This window comes from Mustelus asterias, chromosome 11, assembly GCF_964213995.1.
Source record: "Mustelus asterias chromosome 11, sMusAst1.hap1.1, whole genome shotgun sequence".
NCBI lineage: Eukaryota > Metazoa > Chordata > Chondrichthyes > Carcharhiniformes > Triakidae > Mustelus > Mustelus asterias.
The window spans coordinates 46,224,141-46,247,631 of NC_135811.1; the positions used below are offsets into that span (position 1 = coordinate 46,224,141).

At 43.7% G+C, this 23,491-nt stretch overlaps 1 protein-coding gene across 1 annotated transcript in view; it reads left to right on the forward strand.

The window, feature by feature from the left end:
* The window catches only part of pde6c (phosphodiesterase 6C, cGMP-specific, cone, alpha prime), a 46,606-nt gene extending 23,115 nt beyond the window's left edge, over positions 1-23,491 (forward strand). The window contains exons 8-22 of the mRNA XM_078224404.1: positions 183-230; positions 2,240-2,389; positions 3,864-4,007; positions 4,102-4,167; positions 4,281-4,427; positions 5,337-5,444; positions 5,568-5,677; positions 8,571-8,658; positions 8,784-8,884; positions 12,244-12,351; positions 12,449-12,512; positions 13,680-13,754; positions 14,029-14,112; positions 22,176-22,329; positions 23,379-23,491. Of these exons, the coding sequence (XP_078080530.1) occupies positions 183-230; positions 2,240-2,389; positions 3,864-4,007; positions 4,102-4,167; positions 4,281-4,427; positions 5,337-5,444; positions 5,568-5,677; positions 8,571-8,658; positions 8,784-8,884; positions 12,244-12,351; positions 12,449-12,512; positions 13,680-13,754; positions 14,029-14,112; positions 22,176-22,329; positions 23,379-23,461 (1,530 nt within the window). The 3' untranslated portion in view covers positions 23,462-23,491. The remainder of the gene's footprint in view (positions 1-182; positions 231-2,239; positions 2,390-3,863; positions 4,008-4,101; positions 4,168-4,280; positions 4,428-5,336; positions 5,445-5,567; positions 5,678-8,570; positions 8,659-8,783; positions 8,885-12,243; positions 12,352-12,448; positions 12,513-13,679; positions 13,755-14,028; positions 14,113-22,175; positions 22,330-23,378) is intronic.

Genomic DNA, 23,491 nt, shown 5'->3' on the forward strand with positions numbered 1-23,491 from the left:
TACACCGTTCCCGTTCCATGCTCCAACTTTCTTTCCTACTGAGGTTCTGAAAAATGACTGGTAAAGTTATCAAAATGATTGCGTCCTTACAAAATGCCAATTCCAGATACTAATTTTGCAATAATAAAGCAGCAGCATTGTATGAGCCTCTATCTAATTGTCATTAATCTGAACTTTGGCAGATCTGCAACATGATGAATACCCCAGCTGATGAATACTTTGCTTTCCAAGTAAGTGCAGGAATATATTCACTCTACGTACTTCCACCAGGTGCTGTATATCATTAAAATTTGTGCAGTTTTGTTTCAAGAAATTGAACCAAACAATCAGAAAACTTTTCTGTTGATATAACACCATGTTATGTCTCAGTAATATATATGCACTGTTATTTTCATCGGTCGGTGAAAGTTAGTATCTGGTGTGCCAGAAAATAATTTACATTTATTTCAAATTGGAAAAATGCTGTTATAATATAAACAGAACAACAAATAGTGAAATACTTGCTACAATTTCAATTTCATTATTTCTATAATGCCAATGATAAGTTCAGTATTGGAATTGAATCATTTCAAATATGTGCAATATATGGATATATTTGTTTAATCTACCTGTTTAATTTAAAGTTTAGCGTTTATACATTATTGTCACAAGTTTACATTAACACTGCAATGAAGTTTGTGAAAATCCCCTAGTTGCCACACTCCGGCGCCTGTTCGGGCACACTGAGGGAGAATTTAGCATGGCCAATGCACCTAACCAGCATGTCTGTTCAGACTGTGGGAGGAAACTGGAGCACCTGGAGGAAACCCACGCAGACACGGGAGAACATGCAGACTCCACACAGGCAGTGACCCAAGCCGGGAATCAAACCCGGGTCCCTGGCGCTGTGAAGCAGCAGTGCTAACCACTGTGATATAACACCATGTTATGTCTCCAGTCCAAGAGTTTCACTTGAGATGCAATGGAGTTTGCTCTGTAGAAAATTCAAATAGGTATTATACCAGAGGATTTCAGAAAAAAAACACAGTATGATAAATGGCGAGCCTGTTGATCAAAACACAAAAGTCCCAATTCGATTTGAAATTATGTACGTCTTTCTACACACAATATTTTCCTATTATTAATGGTCAGTGCTGTGCCAATTATTCATTTAACAATGAGTTGGATGAATATTTGTTTTATGACAAGATAGATTTTGGATCTAATCCTATTAGGAACTTGGGAATGTCATGTAACCAATACACTCACTCATAATTGAATATTGAAACTTATAAAGCTCGGCAGCATTATTGCTGGATTGTATTTTGCGGATGAGAGAGAGAGATTTGATCGTTGGGACTTCACTTCCCCTGGAGATCTGATTCCATTTTGTGCAGATCCACGCACAATGTATTGAAAGAAGTGACCAAAATGAATGTCCCTCTCGCACTTCAATATTCTAATTATTTCATGAAGAACTGTAAAGCATGCCAATTGTGGAGTAATGTATGGTTTAAAATTAGAAACATGTATGTATAGTCACCTTGGAAAAGTCAACACATATTCAAATTAGCACGGTGGCACAGTGGTTGGCACTGCTGCCTCACAAAGCCAGGAACCCGGGTTTGATTCCTGGCTTGGGCCACTGTGTGGAGTCTGCATGTTCTCCCGTGTCTGCGTGGGTTTCCTCTGGGTGCTCCAGTTTCCTCCCACAGTCTGAATAGACGTGCTGGTTAGATGCATTGGCCGTGCTAAATTCTCCCTCAGTGTACCCGAACAGGCACCGGAGTGTGGCAACTAGGGGATGTTCACAGTAACTTCATTGCAGTGTTAATGTAAACTTGTGACAATAATATATAAACGTTAAACTTTAAATTAAACAGGTAGATTAAACAAATATATCCATATATTGCACATATTTGAAATGATTCAATTCCAATACTGAACTTGTCATTGGCATTATAGAAATAATGAAATTGAAATTGTAGCAAGTATTTCACTATTTGTTGTTCTGTTTATATTATAACAGCATTTTTCCAATTTGAAATAAATGTAAATTATTTTCTGGCACACAAGATACTAACTTTCACTGACTGCTAGTAGAGTGTAACTGATGAAAATAACAGTGCATATATTAAACTCTTTATGGTCAAGTTTTGGTTTATTATATAGGTTTTCATTCTACTCATTTCTACGTTTCCTTGTTTGAACTCATTGCTGTACTATCACTTCCTAATTCTCTGATGGATTTCTTTGCTAGAAAGAAGCAGTGGATGAAACAGGCTGGGTGATAAAAAATGTCTTGTCGTTGCCAATTGTGAATAAGAAAGAAGAGATAGTGGGAATAGCCACATTTTACAACAGGAAGGATGGAAAACCATTTGATGAGTATGATGAACAGATCACTGAAGTATGTACCACTGAATGTGTTTGTTTGTGGTTTATAAAATCATGATGGCATCTTCATCGTTTCGGAGTTCAGAGGACATATTTTCTTGACACCTCCCCCTTGTTGGAAAGGGACCAGGACTGGGTCCACAAATGTGTTTTCCAATCCTGATTGAGTAATATTATATCTGGGTGGTGGTGGTGGGGGCGCCCTCGTCCATTGACAGATTTCAGAGTCTATGGAAAGAGAGATCAACTGAATTCCCCACTGTCAACATCCTTGGGGTTACCATTGATCAGAAACTCAACTGGACGCGCCACATAAATAAAGTGGCTGCAAGAGCAGGTCAGAGGCTAGGAATACTGCAATGAGTATCTCACCTCCTGACTCCACAAAGCCTATCCACTATCTACAAGGCACAAGTCAGGAGGGTGGTGGAATACCCCCCCACTTGCCTGGATGGGTGCAGCTCCAACAACATTCAAGAAGCTTGACACCATCCAGGACAAAGCAGCCCACTTGATTGGCACCACATCTACAAATGCCCACTCCCTCCACCACCGATGCTCAGTAGCAGCAGAATGTACTATTTACAAGATGCACTGCAGCAATTCACCAAAGATCCTTAGATGACAGTACCTTCCAAACCCACAACCACTTCCATCTAGAAGGACAAGAGCAGCAGATACATTGGAACACTACCACCTGCATGTTCCCCTCCAAGCCACTCACCATCCTGACTTGGAAATACATCGCCGTTCCTTCACAGTTGCTGGGTCAAAATCCTGGAATTCCCTCCCTAACGGCATTGTGGGTCAACCCACAGCACATGGACTGCAGTGACTCAGGAAGGCAGCTCACCACAACCTTCTCAAAGGCAACTAGGGATGGGCAATAAATGCTGGCAGCCAGCGATGCCCATGTCCCACGAATGAATAAAACATGAGCCACTGTTACATGACAGCCTGCGGAGATTGGCTTCTTCTGAAGCAATCAGCTCTCTGAGGTCCCAATTAGACAGAATTGGCGGGTGGTGGAACCAGTAATGGGGAGTGGCGGATATGGCATTTGCACAAAGCAGGGAGCGTGAAACTTTGAAAATCATTCCCTCATCTTGGAGTCCTCAATCTGTCTCTCTGGGTCTCCCAGTCTTTGGTCAGTGGGGGCTTGGGCACAGGTCCTCATTCTCTCGCCACTCTTTGCCCAGGCATCAAGCCTTCCCTCCCAAAGAATCTTAGAAATCCCAGGACAACAATAGTTTATTTATTTATTAGTGTCATAAGTAGGCTTACAACAAAGTTACTGTGAAAATCTCCTAGTCACCACACTCTGGTGCCTGTTCGGGTTTTGAGAACAGTGTTCGGGTTTTGAGAATATTTGAGCTGTATGTGTCTATACAGCGTGCAAGAAACAATACTTTTCAGTGTATACCAATACATGTGACAATAATAAATCAAATCAAATGTACATAAATGTAGTTGTTTGCTTGCTTCAGACCCTGACACAGTTCCTGGGATGGTCACTCCTCAACACTGACACCTATGATAAAATGAATAAGTTGGAGAGCAGGAAAGATATTGCTTCGGAAATGCTGATGTATCATTCAAAGTGCACCGACAGAGAACTTCAGACCATTCTGGTGAGTGTAGCGATAGCCTCTTTGTGTCAATTAACATGAAGGAACAAGCGAAATTGAAATCTTTCCAACAACGTTGTGTCCTACCTTTCCACAGAAGACAAAAGAGAAATTGGACAAGGACGCTGTGGAATGTGATCAGAAAGACATGATTAGGATCTTGGTAGGTCACGGTTTGTAATCTCTTGTATAAAGCCTGCTGTCAAGAAGCATAAAAGAACAACGGGACATTAACCTTCTTCAGACATCTCACTATAGCTTGAATTTTACTCACAGGAAGAAGAACTACCTGATCCAAGTAATACCGAGCTCTATGAATTCCACTTCAGTGACTTGGATGTTTCAGAGTTTGACTTAATCAAGTGTGGAATTCGGTGCTTCTTTGAAATAAATGCAGTCGTAAAGTTCAAAATACCAGCAGATGTGAGTCCTTTCAATCCAGTTTTTGTTGCAACCAGTTACTTTGCAAAGCCACATCTAATCTGCTTTTTACTTTCACCTTCTAATTTGGATCCGAGGCTCCAGTCTCTGGGGTCAGGGGTCTGAATTCTTGAGTCGTCTTGCAGTCCAGCAGCAGACCCTTACATCCAGATAACGTGGGGTCAGAGAGTTTGTTACAGAGCACAGATTTAACACCAGGAGTTAGATAAGACTCCAGGAATCTGGATAAAAAGACCATCGTGAAAGTGGATTTGGGCTTTCTCATTTGTTCATGGAGATGCCATTGAGAAAGGGATGATTCGGATTGTCACTGATCCTTTGATTCTGCTTTTCTGCAGATTCCTTAAAGCAACCAGGCGGACAGTAATTTTGCTCTCCTCAGCTCACCAGCTCAATGTAAAGGAGGCTGAAGACTAATATCTGGGGTGCCTTGGGCCTCACTGTTCAGGCACAGTAATTAGTCATAGAATCACTACAGTGCAGAAGGAGCCATTCGGCCCATTGAGTCTGCACTGACCACAATCCCACCCAGGCCCTATTCCCGTAACCCCACATCTATTTATCCTGCTAATCCCCCTGACACTAGGGTCAATTTAACATAGCCAATCCACCTAACCCGCACATCTTTGGACTGTGGGAGGAAACCGGAGCACCCGGAGGAAATCCACACATACATGGGGAAAATGTGCAAACTCCACACAGACAGTGACCCGAGACTGGAATTGATTCCGGGTCACTGGCGCTGTGAGGCGGCAGTGCTAACCACTGTGCCGCCTGTTTAATTTGTTTGTCTCCCTGCATGGGCAAAGATGGGCATGCCTGAATTTCTTGGAGGTTGTCCTTTCATGTCACTTGACATCTTTGTTCGAAATGCCCTGTGTTTTGTATCAGGTACTGACTCGATGGATGTACACTGTCAGAAAAGGTTACCGCGACATCACCTACCATAACTGGCGACATGGATTCAACGTGGGACAAACTATGTTTACACTTCTCATGGTAAGATACAAGACTGCAAATGGATCAGAGGTTGGGCAATTTCAACACAGAACCATTTACGAAAAGGCATTAGTTTTAGTTAGTGCTCACTGTATTTTATAAACTTTCAAATCCACTCTACAGACGGGTAAAATAAAGAAGTACTACTCCGATCTAGAAGCTTTCGCTATGATTACAGCAGCATTTTGCCACGATATTGATCACAGAGGCACCAATAATTTGTACCAGTTGAAGTAAGTGAAACTGATGTTAATTTCTAATGGATTCCGCTTGAACATAAGATATAGGAGCAGAATTACTATTCGGCCCATCGAGTCTGCTCCACCATTCAATCATGGCTGATAAGTTTCCAAACCCCACTCTCCTGCCTTTCACCCGTAATCTTTGATCTCCTTACCAATCAAGAACCTATATCTGTCTTAAATACACTCAATGACCTGGCCTCCGCAGCCTTCTGTGGCAATGAATTCCATAGATTCCCCACCTTCTGGCTGAAGAAATTCCTCCTCATCTCGGTTCCAAAGGGTCGTCCCTTTATTCTGAGTCACTGATAAGACTGATATTTATTGCATGTCTGCAATTTCCCATGGGAATGTGATGGACTGCTGCAGTTGCAGAATGCTATTGGGTAGGCAGTTTCTGGATTGTAACCAGGTGACAAAGAAATTTATCACCAATCCTTCAATTCAAGATGGTACATAACTTGAAAGGGAACTTGGAAGGGGTGGCATTCCCATACATCTGTAGCCCGCCCCTCCAGGATGGTGGAACTCTTGGGTTTGAGACATGTAACCAGATAAGCCTGGTCAACTTGGTGAATGTTGTAGATATTGCATGGTGCAGCCACAATACACACATGGTGGAGGGAGAGAGTGAGTGCTTAAGTCAGGGGGATAAGAAGCCAATCAAGTGGATTACTTTGTTTGTCTTTCTTGGGTGTTCATGGAACCAAACCCATCCAGACAATGGAAAATATTTTACCATCGACAAGACATGTCCTGAGTGTGATGGAGAGGCTTTGGGAAGTCGGGTGGTGAGCCATTAGCCACCAAATCCCCAGCCTCCGAGCTGCTGGAATAAACCATTGATTTTTATGTGATTGGTCCAGTTCAGTTTCTGGTCAATGGTGATCTCCAGGATCCCAAACCAAAAGAGAAAATGCTGGAAAATCTCAGCAGGTCTGGCAGCATTTGTAAGGAGAGAAAAGTGCTGACGTTTCGAGTCCAGATGACCCTTTGTCAATTGACAAAGGGTCATCTGGACTCGAAACGTCAGCTCTTTTCCACAGTTTTCTCTTTTAGTTTCAGATTCCAGCATCCGCAGTAATTTGCTTTTGTCCAGTGATCTCCAGGACGTTGAGGGCAGACGGCATTATCTGAGGAATCGTCGTATGAGGGGAGATTGGATCAACTTGGCCAGTGTTCACTGGAATTCAGAAGAACGGGAGGGGACCTCATTGAAATGTATAAAATTCTGACAGGGCTAGACAGACTGGGTGCAGGGATGTTGTTTCCAATTGGCTGAGGGGTCTGGAACAAGGGGTCATAGTTTTAGGCATAGGCCATTTAGAACTGAGATGAGGAAAAACTTCTTCACTCAGAGAGGGTGGTGAACCTGTGGAATTCTCTACCACTGCAGGCTGGACCTCAAGGATGGTGCAAGAGAAATTAGTTTGCATCGCAATCAGCAAATGGGATCAGATTGTGATCTGCAGTCCTCTGCACCTTCAGTTAGTTATCTTCTGTTAAAAAGCCACCAAAGAAACATCGCCATTTACTCTGGAACCTCTTTCGAACACCAAATCACGGAATATATTTAAGAAGGAAATAGATAGATTTCTAGACTACCCTCTGAGTGAAGACGTTTCTCCTAATCTCAGTCCTAAATGGCCTACATCTGAGACTGTGACCCCTTATTCTAGACCCCTCAGCCAAAGGAATCAACATCCCTGCACCCAGTCTGTCTAGCCTACATTTCAATGAGGTCCCCTCTCATTCGTCTAAATTCCAGTGAATACAGGCCTAGTCAACCCAAACTCTCCTCATATGACTGTTCCTCAGATAATGCCATCTGCCCTCAAGGAAGGTGTCAAGGGAGAACGCTGGAATATGGCGTTGAGATAGAGGATCAGCCATGATCATGTTGAATGGTGGAGCAGGCTTGAATGCCTACCTCTGCTCCTACTTTCTATGTTTCCAAGTTTCTATGAATCATGAATGGCGTGAACACTGCGTTCATCAGCAAACAGCCCCAATTTTGACAATAAACTTAAAGGGAAGGTCATTGATGAAACAGTTGAAGATAGTTGGGCCTGGGGTGTACATGGGTGATTTACTCAAAATCTACACAGAATCTTTATTGTAAGTACATGATAGTAATGAATAAGAAAATAATACCTATCCTTTATCAAACATTTTCACTAACCATGTCGAATAATCTGTACTGATGCATGTGGAGACTAAACCAAAAAGTGTCAGTTAGAAAATTCAATTCAATGTAAATTCATCTACAGAAGGAAAAATAAAGAGAAGGAAAGAAAGATGTGAATGAGAGAGAAAGATGGAAGAGACAGAAAGAAAAAGTAAAGAAAAATTACTTTTGGATTTATTCCTCAATAATGGTGAGTGCCAATAGCCTCACTATTATTCATACTGCAAAATCCAGCCCAATACCGTCTTAAAACAGGGTGGCACAGTGGTTAGCACTCACAGCACCAGGGATCAGGGTTTGATTCAGGCCTCAGGTGACTGTGTGAAGTTTGCACATTCTCACCGTATTTGTGCGGGTTTCCTCTGGGTGCTCCGGTTTCATCCCATAGCCCAAAGATGTACAGGTTAGTTTTATTGTCCATGCTAAATTACTTAGTGTCAGGGGGATTAGCATGGTAAATACGTGGAGCTACAGGGATAGGGCCTGGGAGAGATTGTTGTCGGTGCAGACTCGATGGGTCAAATGGCCTCCTTCTGCACTGCAGGGATTCTATGATTCTAATTCTTTACATGTTCTCCAAAACACAAAAAATACCACTTGGCATGGATATTCGAATCGATTACTGATTAACAATACTGAGATATATGAAGCATATTATAAATTCTGAATCAAATTAAAATGATGGCTCAACCACAGATCACAAGCACCCCTAGCAAGATTGCATGGGTCTTCTATTTTGGAAAGACATCACCTTGAATACAGTAAAGTGCTGCTTCAGGATGAGGTCAGTGAACCAGATATTTCCAAATATATTAGCAGGACATTTTAGAACAAAAGTGAAGTTTTTTTCTTTTAAATATTCACTGAATTTACATCGTGATTTTCCCTCTTTCCTTTCTGAATGGGCAGAGTTTAAACATTTTTCAGAACTTGAACCAACGCCAACATGAAACAGTCATCCATTTAATGGAAGTTGCTATCATTGCCACTGATCTGGCCTTGTACTTCAAGTAAGTGCTCATTTTTGTTACCTTTTCTTTACTGAATGATAATTAGATAGCTGAAGTGGTACAAAAGCCACATTTTCAGAAGACTGGATATTGTAGGAGATAAACTAGAAAGAGTGCAGAAAAGATTTACTAGGATGCTACTGGGATTTGATGATTTGAGTTATAAGGAGAGGCTGGATAGACTGGGACTTTTTTCTCTGGAGCAAAGGAGGCTGAGGGGTGATCTTATAGAGGTCTATAAAATAATGAAGGGCACAGATCAGCTAGATAGTCAATATCTTTTCGCAAAGGTAGGGGAGACTAAAACTAGAGGGCATAGGTTTAAGGTGAGAGGGGAGAGATACAAAAGGGTCCAGAGGGGCAATTTTTTCACAGAGGGTGGTGAGTGTCTGGAACAAGCTGCCAGAGGTAGTAGTAGAGGCGGGTACAATTTTGTCTTTTAAAAACTATTTAGAGAGTTACATGGGTAAGATGGGTATAGAGGGATATGGGCCTAATGCGGGCGATTGGGACTAGCTTAGTGGTTAGAAAAAAGGGCGGCATGGACAAGTTGGGCCGAAGTGCCTGTTTCCATGCTGTAAAACTCTATGACTCTATAAAAAAAATTCCTTTAGTCAGAAAAATATATTCTGATGAATGATTCTATGAGGAAAACAAAACCTTCTGGACACCTACAGAGCAGTGCTCTGGCAATGGGTGAACAGGTGAATAACGACCTGATCCCAAGCATTCGAATAGTCCAGTTTGGACATGTTGAGGGGCTATATTAGGGTTTTAGAGATGGAGAGGCCAAGGTGGGAGTGAAAGTGTACAATGTTGCTGAGGTGGAACGAAGCATTTTTTTGCCATGGATAGGATGTGGGATTTAAAGCATAATTCACAAACCCTGCCGGAACCTGGGAATGGATTCACCAAAGAATTTTCAATGGTTGATTCATTGGCAAACACAATTTATTGATGGGAAATGAAAAAAAATGCACAAATCAAATTTATGAAAGGCTTTCAATTAGAGCAAGAAACATTGAGAAACAAACTAATTTTAACAGTCCTCTCATGATCAATAATTAAACAACGTGGTGAAACAATGTAAAAGGACAAATGGAATTCTAGGAATATGTACTTTAGAATATAATTATAACCCCTACAAAGGTTATGCTAAGGTGTTGTATTGTAGTAATTGGTTTGCATACTCTCCTGTCATAATTACTCATTGGGGGTGATTTTCCCCCAAAAATTCAAGATGTCAATTCCCACCGTTTTTTTTGGCTAGCTGATTCTCAGTAATTTCTGGCACTCTGCAATACAGAGGCTGTCAGGTGATTCATGTCAGAGGAAGGGCAGAGCCTAAACCCACCAAAGAGGTCGGCAGAAAGGCTCTCAGGACGCCATACTGCATGCGCATACTGGGAGATCAGTTGACATCCCCTTTCTCAGGCATCACTGCCCCCGACCCACCCCCCATTGCCAGTCACCAGCCCCGACCACTCCCCCTGATCTCTGGCATTGAACCGCTCCATATCGCCGACCTCCTGATTGGCAGACCCGACCCACTCTCCCCAACCCCCCCATCCCTACGATCACCGGCCCCAACCCCCGATGCTGGCCCAACCCCCAATTGCCGGCCCCATCATTAGCCCCTACCCCCTGCCCCCCCCCCCTCCTGCTAGCCCACTCCATCTGGCTTTGCCGCTGTCTGGCCCCGCCTCCGTGAGGCCCCATCCCCTGGGCACTGCCATTGCACCCGGTTGGCAGTGCCAGGATGGAATTGCCCACGGAGCACAGCTCCCCACCTCCCAGGTGCCTCAATGGCCTCTGGTCCCACTGGCGGGTCCATCAAGTCCGGTCCCCCCATTGCTGGTGACCAGCTGTGATCCCCACTACAATGGATCTCCACCTGTGAGATCAGAAATTTGAGTGAGCCCGGATGAAGGGTCCAAGTCTGACGAAGGGTCATCCAGACTCGAAACGTTCGCTCTATTTTCTCTCCACAGATGCTGTCAGACCTGCTGAGATTATCCAGTATTTTCTGTTCTTGTTTGAGCGTGGACTATTGTATGATTTGTATGGATAGCACGCAAAACAATATTTTTTACTATATCTCAGTACATGTGACAATAATAAATCAAATCAATAGCGTCCAGAGCTTGCTAACCAAATTTAAATGACATTCTGAATATTGAAATGAGCCTTGCATTATTCCCTGGCGTGAGGCTGATTATGTCAAAAAAATGTCCTGGGAGAATCGTGACTTGCTGGGCTGGAATCAGATAAAAAATCTCACTTAAATTTCTCGCTCCACTACGCTGGTGGAGTAATATAGCGGCCGGGACAATCACATCCATTATTTATTTACTGACTTCCAATTCCAATTCTCTTCCCGCACCAAGTGGTGCACTAAGGCAGACTTTCATCTGTTTCCATAGCTAGCAATTCCTGGAATAGGTCACCAGGGGCTTATGATCACTCCACATCAAGCATGGCTGACCAGGAATCTCTCCCGCTCTTACCGCCAGCCATTGGTGCGTTTGAAAACAACAATCCGTTTGACTACATTATGAAAGCACCTTCCTTGGCCATCAAGTCCTGGGGTGGGATTTGAACCCAGAGCTTCTGGCTCAGGGGCAGGATGCTATCTACTTGCGCCACAAGACCGCCACACCTTTACCGACTCATCTGCTGCTATTATTTCCAAAATTTCACTTTTTTCTTTTTCCGTTTGGTTCATTATCTTCCCACAGTAAAAAGCTTACAAATAAAATGTGTGTCAGAAGAAGCAACAAGACTGATCCTAGGTTTGAGGGGGATGAAGCACGGGAAGAGATAGGAGAACTAGAAACTAGAAAGATGATGTTGTGAAGCTGGGTTTCACAGGAGTATAAACAATATTAGTTTGGATAAATTAATTATTACTTCAAAATAAGAAGTCTCACAACATCAGGTTAAAGTCCAACAGGCTTATTTGGTGTCACGAGCTTTCAGAGCACTGCTCCTTCATTAGGTGAGTCTTCTGAGTGACTCGCCTGATGAAGGAGCAGTGCTCCGAAAGCTCGTCATTCCAAATAAACCGGTTGTATTTTAACCTGGTGTTGTGAGACTTCTTACCGAGCCCACCCCAGTCCAACGCCGGCATCTCCACATCATGGCTACTTCAAAGTAAACCAACAGAAGAGGACACAAATGGGAGTAAGTTTAGGAGATAATAATACCACCTTATTGACAAAGAAATGACTGAAATATAGAATCATTTCTGACTTCTGGACATCTATACACTGTGGCATCCTCTCAGTGAAAACAAATTAAAATGGAGTCAAATTGAAAATAGACTGCTTTAAAAATATAGTTTTTGAAATGTTTCACAGGAAAAGGACAATGTTTCAAAAGATTGTGGACTATATCGAAAAAGCAGAGAATGAGGAAGAGGCCATAAAGTATATTTCTTCTGACTCAACCAAGAAAGAAATTGTTATGTATGTATTTTGCTCTTTATACGTTTTTTTATTTATTTTGCGAAGCATTTGTTTTTTTTTATGGCTTTATTGGTCCAACTTTCTCACACTGTTGCAGGGCAATGATGATGACAGGATGTGACTTGTCGGCCATTACCAAGCCCTGGGAAGTGCAAAGCAAGGTATGCAAACATGCCAGTCTTAACCTTAATGCAGTTGGTAAAATGCACAACTCTGAATTTCCAAACCACCACATTGACAAGTCTGAAAAGACACTTGCTGAGTCTTCCGAGTCGCAGCAATGGTGAGCAGATTACTGCTGCACTCGAAAACTCCCCCAATCCGATGCTGATGCATTCCTTCCAGACCCACCAATCCCACTGTCAAGGAAATGTGCAGCGCAGCATCCCTGTGGGAACTCTGTTGGATGGGAGTAGAGTTGAGGGGACAGAGAATGTGCCTTCTTTTTATGGTACTAGCTGCTGCATGGTAAGTGTAAAGACCCAGATCTATGAATGTTAGTGAATGGATGAGTGGGTGAATGGGTAAGTGGGTGAGGTGTGGGTGAAGTGGCTATGTGGGTGAGGTAGGGAGGTAGGAGCTGGGTGAGGTGGGTAGGTAGGGAAATAGGAGCTAGGCGAGGTGGGTAGGTAGGGTAGGTGGGTGAATGGATGAGGTGGTAGGTGGGTGAGGTGGATTCCCGGCTTGGGACATTATCTACGTGGAGTATGCACATTCTCCCCGTGTCTGCGTGGGTTTCCTCTGGGTGCTCCGGTTTCCTCCCACAGTCCAAAGGTGTGCGAGTTAGGTGGATTGGCCATGGTAAATAGCCCCTTAGTGTCCCGGGATGTGTAGGTTAGAGGGATTAGTGGGGTAAATATGTGGGGATAGGGTCTAGGTGGGGTTGTTGTCAGTGCAGACACGATGGGCTCAATTACCTCCTTCTGCACTGTCGGGATTCTATAAAGAGCTGTTTAATTTTGATCGTGGTGTCATTTACAAATGCCAGGCTGATGCATTTTGTTGTAATTTATATCTTTTATAAATAAATGTGCCGATGCTTCATTTAACTATTGTTCAGGAAATTGTGACCTGAGGGTTTCAAAGGAAACTTGAGCTTTCAGCTTTTGACATGTGGAAAAGTTGAATTTTATGTACATTTGAAGTTAAATGGCCTTGAATTTAATTTATGCCAAATTAGTGCAGAGATGTCCTCACTGTGTCCTTTCTTTGCTATGGGATACATTCAAACCGGATTACAACCATATTTTACAAGAGCACCATTTGTATTATGCCATCAAATTGGCGATTTATTTCTTCACTTGTCTTTCATAGTGTTTTCATTCCAGGTTGCACTTATGGTTGCTAATGAATTCTGGGAACAGGGTGATCTGGAACGAACGGTTTTACTGCAACAACCGATTGTAAGATTTTAATACTTAATGCCTACTTAACATTGTTTCAGGTTGGCAGTTAGATTTCTTGGATAGTTAGTGATGTATGTTATACGAAAGGAGTTAGCTGAGGAAAACGCAATGAAACACAACTTATATAATTTGGAATTGAACTTTTGTAACACTGCATCAATATAGCAGCACAGCATATATAACTTTGAGGCTGCGTAATGTTGGTACCAATCAATAAAGATTCACTAATGAAATGCATATATCAAATCTTGGCTACTTATTCTTTCCACAGCCCATGATGGACAGACACAAAGGGGATGAACTCCCCAAATTACAAGTTGGTTTCATCGACTTTGTGTGTACCTTTGTGTATAAAGTAAGTACAATGGCTGTTTTAGTCCCTATCTGGTCTGAATTAGAATCATGAAATTGTTGCAGACAGGACGAGGCCATTCAGCCCCTCGTACCTGTGTCAGCTCTCTGCAAGAGTAATCCAACAAGTGTCCTATCCCTCAGCCCTTTCCGCCTAGCCCTGCAAATTTTCTCTCTTCAGCTGATAATTCAATTATTGAAAGCCACAATTAAATCTGGATGCTGGCATTTCTTAATTAAGCTATGGCTCAATGAGGAAGAAGGCATTGCTGGATCTCGTTCCGAGGGATGAGTTTGCTCAAGTGGAGGAAGTGTCAGTCAGGGAAGAGCGAATATTGTATCATAAGGTCTTGGTTAGTTCTGGAAAAGGACACAATCTTATTTGGAGTTGAGTAATTTTATTCACCACCCTAGGGACAGTATTCCAGGTCCTAAGCACTCATTGCATTTAAAACATTTTCTTCATGCTACCTCTGGCAAAAGAACCATTCACCTCGTGTCCTCTAGATCTTGACCTTCCACCAATGGGAAGAGTTTCTCTCGATGTCAGTATATATCAGTAATGGGCAACCTAGGCTGGTGATTGGGCACCACGGTGGCACAGTGGTTAGCACTGCTGCCTCACAGCTCCAGGGACCTGGGTTTGATTCCCGGCTTGGGTCACTGTCTGTGTGGAGTCTGCACATTCTCCCCATGTCTGCGTGGGTTTCCTCCGGGTGCTCCGGTTTCCTCCCACAGTCCAAAGATGTGCAGGTTAGGGGGATAGGCCATGCTAAATTGTCCCATAGTGTCAGGGGGACTAGCTAGAGTCAATGCATGGGGTTATGAGGATAGGGCTTGGGTGGGATTGTGGTCGGTGCAGACTCGATGGGCCGAATGGCTTCCTTCTGCACTGTATGATTCTATGAATGGGCTGCATGATTGGCCCTCCTTCATCGCAGTGGGCCTTAAGATTGAAATTGGGCCTGTTCACTAACAATGATCTTTGAAGAAGATTAAATATATTTAATACAAGCCAAATATTTCATAAGTTATAGAAAATGCTTAATCATTCATATATTAATAGAACTGCCATTAACTTCAGGTGCTTAAAAACAAAATGGATATTTAGCCTGATTGGATGCAGAGAGCGCGCAGGGCTCTCACAGTCAATGCTGTGTGCAATAAGCACGCACCTCACTTCACATGCCCTTGCTTTATGTGCGTATCACTTCAGTTAATGGTCAACAATATGTCTGAGGGGCTGCACTCAAAACCCTGATGGGCTGCAGATTGCCCATCACTGGCCTAGACTTTCCTGATTTTGAACACCCCAAAAAAATCTCTGCTGCCTTCTCTTCTCCAAGGAGAACAATCCCAGATTCTTCAACCTATCTAAGAACTGTGTCCCTATTTATTGGAACGATTCTTGTAAATCTTTCACCCTCCCTACAGTGTTCACATCCTTCCTAAAACGCAGTTCCCAGAATTCCACACAACACTCCAGTTCAGGCTGAACCAGTCTTTTAGAAAGGTTCATCGTAACTTCCTTCCTTATGCCTCTATTTATAAAGCAAAGGATCCCGTAAGCCTTATTCACCACTTTCTCAACTTTCCCTTTCATCTTTAACAATTTGCGCATATATAGAGTCATAGAGGTTTACAGCATGGAAACAGGCCCTTCAGCCCAACTTGTCCATGCCGCCCCTTTTTTAACCACTATGCTAGTCCCAATTGCCCGCAGTTGGCCCATATCCCTCTATACCCATCTTACCTATGTAACTGTCTAAAGGCTTTTTAAAAGACAAAATTGTACCCATCTCTACTACTACATCTGGCAACTTGTTCCAGACACTCACCATCTTGTGTGTGAAAAAAATGCCCCTCTGGACACTTTTGTATCTCTCCCCTCTCACCTTAAACCAATGCCCTCTAGTTTTAGACCCCTCTACTTTTGGGAAACGTTATTGACTATCTAGCTGATCTATGCCCCTCATTATTTTATAGACCTCTATAAGATCACCCCTCAGCCTCCTACGCTCCAGGGAAAAAAGTCCCAGTCTATTCAGCCTCTCCTTATAACTCAAACCATCAAGTCCTGGTAGCATACTAGTAAATCTTTTCTGCACTCTTTCTAGTTTAGTAATATCCTTTCTATAATAGGGTGACCAGAACTGTATGCAGTATTCAAAGTGTGGCCTTAACAATGTCTTGTACAACTTCAACAAGATGTCCTAACTCCTGTATTCAATGTTCTGACCAATGAAACCAAGCATGCCGAATGCCTTCTTCACCACTCTGTCCACCTGTGACTCCACTTTCAAGGAGATATGAACTTTTCCCCCAGATCTCTTTGTTCTATATCTCTCCCCAGTGCCCTACCATTAACTGAGCAAGTCCGGCCCTGGTTCGATCTACCAAAATGCATTACCTTGTATTTATCGAAATTAAACTCCATCTCTCATTCATCAGCACACTGGCTGAATTGATCAAGATCCCGTTGCAATCCTAGGTAACCTTCTTCACTATCCACTATGCCACCAATCTTGGTGTCATCTGCAAACTTATTAACCAGGCCTCCTAAATTCTCATTCAAATCATTAATAAAATGACAAATAACCATGGACCCAGCACTGATCCCGGAGATACACTGCTGGTCACAGGTCTCCAGTTTTAAAAACAACTCTCTACAATCACCCTCTGTCTTCTGTTGTCAAGCCAATTTTGTATCCATTTCGCTATCTCATCCTGGATGCCGTGAGATTTAACCTTCTGCAACAACCTACCATGCAGTACCTTGTCAAAGGCCTTGCTAAAGTCCATGTAGACAGCATCAAACCCCCCAGATTTTCCTTTTCCAGCATCCTCTTTAAAAATGTGTCCTTTATTTTATATCACTTCTCCTTGTTCTTCCTGTCAAAATACATCACAGTAAAAAGTCTCACAACACCAGGTTAAAGTCCAACAGGTTTATTTGGTAGCACAAGCCACTAGCTTTCGGAGCGCTGCTCCTTCATCAGGTGAGTGGGATTTCAGTTCACAAACAGGGCATATAAAGATACAAACTCAATTTACAAAATAATGGTTGGAATGCGAGTCTTTACAGGTAATCAAGTCTTAAAGGTACAGACAATGTGAGTGGAGAGAGGGTTAAGCACAGGTTAAAGAGATGTGTATTGTCTCCAGCCAGGACAGTTAGTGAGATTTTGCAAGCCCAGGCAAGTCGTGGGGGTTACAGATAGTGTGACATGAACCCAAGATCCCGGTTGAGGCCGTCCTCATGTGTGCGGAACTTAGCTATCAGTCTCTAACCGCACCGACCTCCTGAGAAGACAAACACGGGACACGGCGGACAGAGTACCCTTCGTCGTCCAATACTTCCCCAGAGCAGAGAAGCTACGACATCTTCTCCAGAACCTTCAACATGTCATTGATGAAGACGAACATCTTGCCAAGGCCATCCCCACACCCCCACTTCTTGCCTTCAAACAACCGCACAAGCTCAAACAGACCATTGTCCGCAGCAAACTACCCAGCCTTCAGGAGAACAGTGACCACGACACCACACAACCCTGTCACAGCAACCTCTGCAAAACGTGCCGGATCATCAACACGGATGCCATCATCTTACGTGAGAACACCATCTACCAGGTACACGGTACATACACTTGCAACTCGGCCAGCGTTGTCTACCTGATACGCTGCAGAAAAGGATGTCCCGAGGCATGGTACATTGGGGAGACCACGCAGATGCTACGACAACGGATGAATGAACACCGCTCGACAATCACCAGGCAAGAGTGTTCTCTTCCTGTTGGGGAACACTTCAGCGGTCACGGGCATTCAGCCTCTGATCTTCGGGTAAGCGCTCTCCAAGGTGGGCTTCACGACACACGACAACGCAGAGTCGCTGAGCAGAGACTGATAGCTAAGTTCCGCACACATGAGGACGGCCTCAACTGGGATCTTGGGCTCATGTCACACTATCTGTAACCCCCACGACTTGCCTGGGCTTGCAAACTCTCACTCACTGTCCTGGCTGGAGACAATACATATCTCTTGAACCTGTGCTTAACCCTCTCCACTCACATTGTCTGTATCTTTAAGACTTGATTACTTGTAAAGACTCGCATTCCAACCATTATTTTGTAAATTGAGTTTGTGTCTTTATATGCCCTGTTTGTGAACTGAAATCCCACTCACCTGATGAAGGAGCAGCGCTCCGAAAGCTAGTGGCTTGTGCTACCAAATAAACCTGTTGGACTTTAACCTGGTGTTGTGAGATATCTTACTGTGTTTACCCCAGTCCAACGCCGACATCTCCACATCAAAATACATCACGCCATACTTTGCCGCATTAAAGTTCATCTGACACATGTCTGCCCATTCTACCAGCCAGTCTACGTCCTTCTGAATTCTATCACTATCCTCCTTACAGTTCACAAGTCTTGTGTCATCTACGAATTTTGAAATTGTGTCTGGGTCATTAACATATGTCAAGAGAAACAATGGTTCTGGTACTGACCTTCTGTGAACCCCATTTTACGCCTTCTTCCTGTCCGAAAAGTAATCATTCATCACCACTCTTAATTTCTGGTCACTCAGCCAGCTTTGTATCCATGCTGCCTTTAATCCTTTCAATCCATGAGCTTCAACTCTGCTGGCAAGCTGATTACATGGCAGGCTATCAAATACCTTTTGGAAATCCATCAAAACATGTACCACATTACAGTCTTCAACCTTCTCTGTGGCCTTATTAAAAACTGAAAAAAAAATGGTTAAACAGGATTTGCATTTAACAAATCCATGCCGACTTTTCATAATGAATCCACTCTTGTCCAAGTGACTGTGAATTTTGTCCCAGTTTATTATTTCAAAGAGCTTCCCACCACCGAGTGGAACTGGCTGGTCTGTGGTTGCTAAGCTTATCCTTAGACTTCTCTTTTGTTTTGAACAAGGGTTTAACATTTGCAATTCTCAGTCTTTTCTGTTGAAGGAGGTTTGGAAGATTTGCCCAGTGCCTCCACAAATTCTGCCTTTACCTCCATAAATGCATCCCATGCAGTCCTGGTGATTTATCATCTTTAAGTACTCCCAACCTTTCTAATACCTCCCCCAGGTCAACCTTCAATTCATCCAGTGGCTGGAATTTTACCGTCCCACCCATCACGGGAATTGGAGCGGGCGAGGGGCCGACTATGGAAAGGTCCGTTGACCTTGGGCGAGATTTTACGGTTTCGCGATGAGCGAGGCCATAGAATTCTGCCCAGTGTCTCCAATTCCTCCTCTTCCACTCAGGCATTGGCTGAATTTTCTCCCTTGGTAAAGACAGATGCAAAGTCTTCATTTAGTACTTCAATCATGCCTGTGCCTCAATGCATAGATTCCCCTTTTTGGTCCCCAATCGGTGCCATTAATTTTTTATTCCCCTTTTAATATTTATATACCGACAAGACTTTTGGCTTTCCTTTTATGTTCATAGAATTCTACAGTGCAGAAGGAGGCCACTCAGCCCCATCGAGTCTGCACCAGTCACAATCCCACCCAAGCCCTATCCCTATAACCCCATGCTTTTACCCTTGCTAGTCCCCCTGACACAAAGGGACAATTTAGCATGGCCAATCCACCTAACCTGCACATCTTTGGACTGTGGGAGGAAACCGGAGCACCCGGAGGAAACCCCACGCAGACACGGGGAGAACGTGCAAACTCCACACAGACAGTGACCTAAGCCAGGAATCGAACCCGGGTCCCTGGCGCTGTGAGGCAGCAGCACTGTGCCACCCAGTGTTAGCTGCCTGACTCTTCTCATTTCTGCATTGCTTCTCCTATTTCTTCTTTCATCAGGGTTCTGAGTGCGGCCCCTGAGACACTTTGTTCACCATTGACTGAAGTGATAGGCATGTAAAGCAAGGGCACATGAAGTGAGGTGCATGCTGATAGCTCAAAACATTGACTGAGTGCCGTGCGGTCCCACTGCATCCAATTAAGCGCAAATGTTTCTTTTTTCCTTCTTGTCTGAGCTTCCTATATTCAGCCTGGTTCTCACTTGTATGACCAATCTGACATCTGTCAGATACACCCATTTTCTGCTTCTTCTTACATTCGAGCTCTGGCTTTGGTTAACTGACCTTTCTCTTTCTTGGGAAGGTACTTCAACTGTACCAAACCACATCTTCTTTTAAAGGCAACTCATTGTTTCATTCCAGTTTTGTCTGCCGGTCTTTGATACGCAAGGTTAGATCTGTCCCCACCCACTGAAATCACTCATCTCCAATTACGATTTTGTCCCTTTCCAAAACTAACATAAACCTCATGATACAATGATATTCCCCAAACTTTCCTTTTCTGACGCTTGATTCACCTGACCAAACTCATTCCTGGAAATTAGATCCAGAAATGGTTCCTTCCTCATTTGGACTGTTAGCGCATTGATCAAAGAAATTCTCCTGACCACACTTCAGAACCTCTTCCCCCTTCTCTGCATTTATGCCTCTACTATCCCAGTCTAAATTAGGATAATTAAAATCTCACAACATCACTACACTGTAGTCTATCCACCTCTTCCTAACCTCTCTGCAAATTTGCTCCTCTACATATTGCCAGCCAGTTGATAGCCTGTAGAAAGCACATGGTGTCCAATGATACCTCTATTATTCCTCAATGCTAAATAGATCCTGTCCGTGATTCCTCTGGGACATCCTCTCTCCTGTAATATTATCCTTGATCAACATTGCCACTTTTTCCTCCTTTCTTTCCTGTGCTACCTTTCCTGAGCAGTCCATCACTCAAACCAGCCTCCCATCCATTGACTCTGGGCCCTATTTTACCATTTTGATTCTAAGTGCTGGACAGACTTGAACCTGGGAGTGTTTCAGATCCGACTTTTAGACCCGTTCTCAGGCACCCCCATACGCACTCTACCTGCAAAAACATCTGAATTGCCCTGCAGAAGACTGTGGGCGGGGCTTAACGCATCCGAAACCCTGCAGCTCCGATCGGCGCCTCCAACTGCGCATGCGCAAAAAAAAAATGATAGAATGCTGCTCCTCTGCCACATCCCTCCCGGGCCGGATAATGCCTCCCCCTGGCCCCCACAGGCATTGCCCCACCCCGACAACATTACTGACCGCCTTATCCCCCCCACACCACTACCCCCCTTTCCCCCCCACTGATTTCAGGCACAGTGGCAGTGGACCCCCCTTCCCTCCCCACTGATCACAGGCAGAGTGGCAGCAGGCCCCACCCCCCAATCTCAAGCAGAGAGACGTCGGACGCTCGGCACTTACTAACCCTCACTGATGAGGCGCTCAAATCGGACTTGCATGGACCATGTCTGTTCTGGGCTGTTTCTGGATGGGCGAACGTGGTGGTGAAGGGGGAAGTGCCGGTAAAGTTGGGCGTGCAGCCCATTAAGTCAATTTAAATGCATGCAAGTGTATTTAAAGGGCTGTTGGGCCCGTTTCGGGCCTTGGTAAAGGGGGAACTGACGTGGAGGTGGGCACGGATCTTGCTACTCGCCTCATGCCCGACTTTACCAAGTTTTCACACCCGAAAATGGGCGCAACATGATGGTAAAAATGGGGCCCTCTGTCTACATTTCCCGCTGTCTTGGAAAAGCAGCCAACATAATCAAGGACCCCATGCACTCCGGACATACTCTCTTGCACCTTCTTCCGTTCGGGAAAAAGATACAAAAGTCTGAGGACACGTACCAACAGCTTCTTCCCTGCTGCCATCAGACTTTTGAATGGACCTACCATATATTAAGTTGATCTTTCCCTACACCCCAGCTATGACTGTAACACTACATTCTCTCTCGTTTCCTTCTCTATGAACGGTATGCTTTGTCTGTATAGTGCGCAAAAAACAATACTTTTCACTGTATGATAATACATGTGACGATAATAAATCAAATCACATCAAATATCTAGCAATATTTAGTACCTGGACCTGTCCTTTTTGAGCCAGGTCTTTGCTTTCACCCTGTTCTAGTTACCTTGATAACACTTACATATCGGCTAATATTTTAACACCATTACAAGATCACCTTTAAACTGACATTTAATGGCTGGGTGCCTTTTGCAGGAATTTTCAAGATTCCACAAAGAAATCACACCAATGTATGAGGGACTCCAGAACAACCGAGTCAAGTGGAAAATACGCGCTGATGAGTATGATGCAAAGGTGAAGCTGATTGAAGAGAAAAGAAAGGAACAAGAAGAAATGGCCATCAAAAAGGGTTAGGAGACTCTTCCATTTGTCAATTTGCTGAGTTCCAATGAGAATCACGTTATGTAGGTGCAACCTGTATTAATTTACCCAGGTTGGCCTATCTTTACTTTGTTCTAAACAGAGGAATGAGGAAATTGAGGATATTTGTTGGTTTATTATAAATTTGCCGTAGACTATCAGGGTAATACTTGGAAACCCAAAAAGTATCATTTCCGCCCTTAAGTCGCATTCACCAGGTGCAGTATTCAATCCAAAGTCCTCAGACACATTTCACACCTACAAGATGCACATCTCTGAATCCTCTCTCACTTGGCTCACGACAGTTCTGATGGCCCAGAGACTCCCTTCTCCAAACCCCTTAAAATGGTCTGGCAACACTAAAACTGTAGCAATCCACAATCCCTTGCTCTTCCTGTCTTCAGTTCTCTATTCTTTTGAACTACATAATTCTAATAATATATAAGAAAATAATAGGCTCTATTTTCCTACCCTGGTGCAGCTCCAGGAACGCACAAGAAACTCAACACCATCCAAGACAAAACAACCCACTTGATTGGCACCACATCCACCACCTTAAACAATCACTCCCTTCACAACCGGCACAGAAAGGCTGCCGTGTGTATCATCTACAAGATGTACTGCAGAAGCTCTTCTTTGACAGAACCTTTTACACACCCAACCTCCAAATCCAGCTGACATATTGGAACACTCTCAGGTTTCTCTCCAAGTCACACACCATCCTGACTTGCAACGACATTGCCATTGCTCCACTGTCAATGTATCAAAAACCTGGAACAGTGGGTATACCTAAACCACATGGTTAAACCACACAGTTCAAAGTGGTGGCTCACCACCAGTTTCTCAAGAAGAAGGTGGTATGGGCAATATATGCGATGCTCACATCCCCAGAATGAAATGAAGAAGTCTCTTGAGACCTTTCTAATCAGGTAGTCCATATTGCAGCAGGATGTTTTCACTTTGAGCTTTTGAAAACTAGTCTGTATTTCAAGTCAATAGATACAAAACTGAGATCTGACTCGCTTTATCTTCCTGCAGCAGCGAATGGAGAAGTAGGAGGTGAAAGCGAAGAAAATGAAGGGAAACGTGGAGGAAAATCTAGGACATGTGAAATATTTTAACAACTTTCCGAACGGACTCGCTTCTGAGGC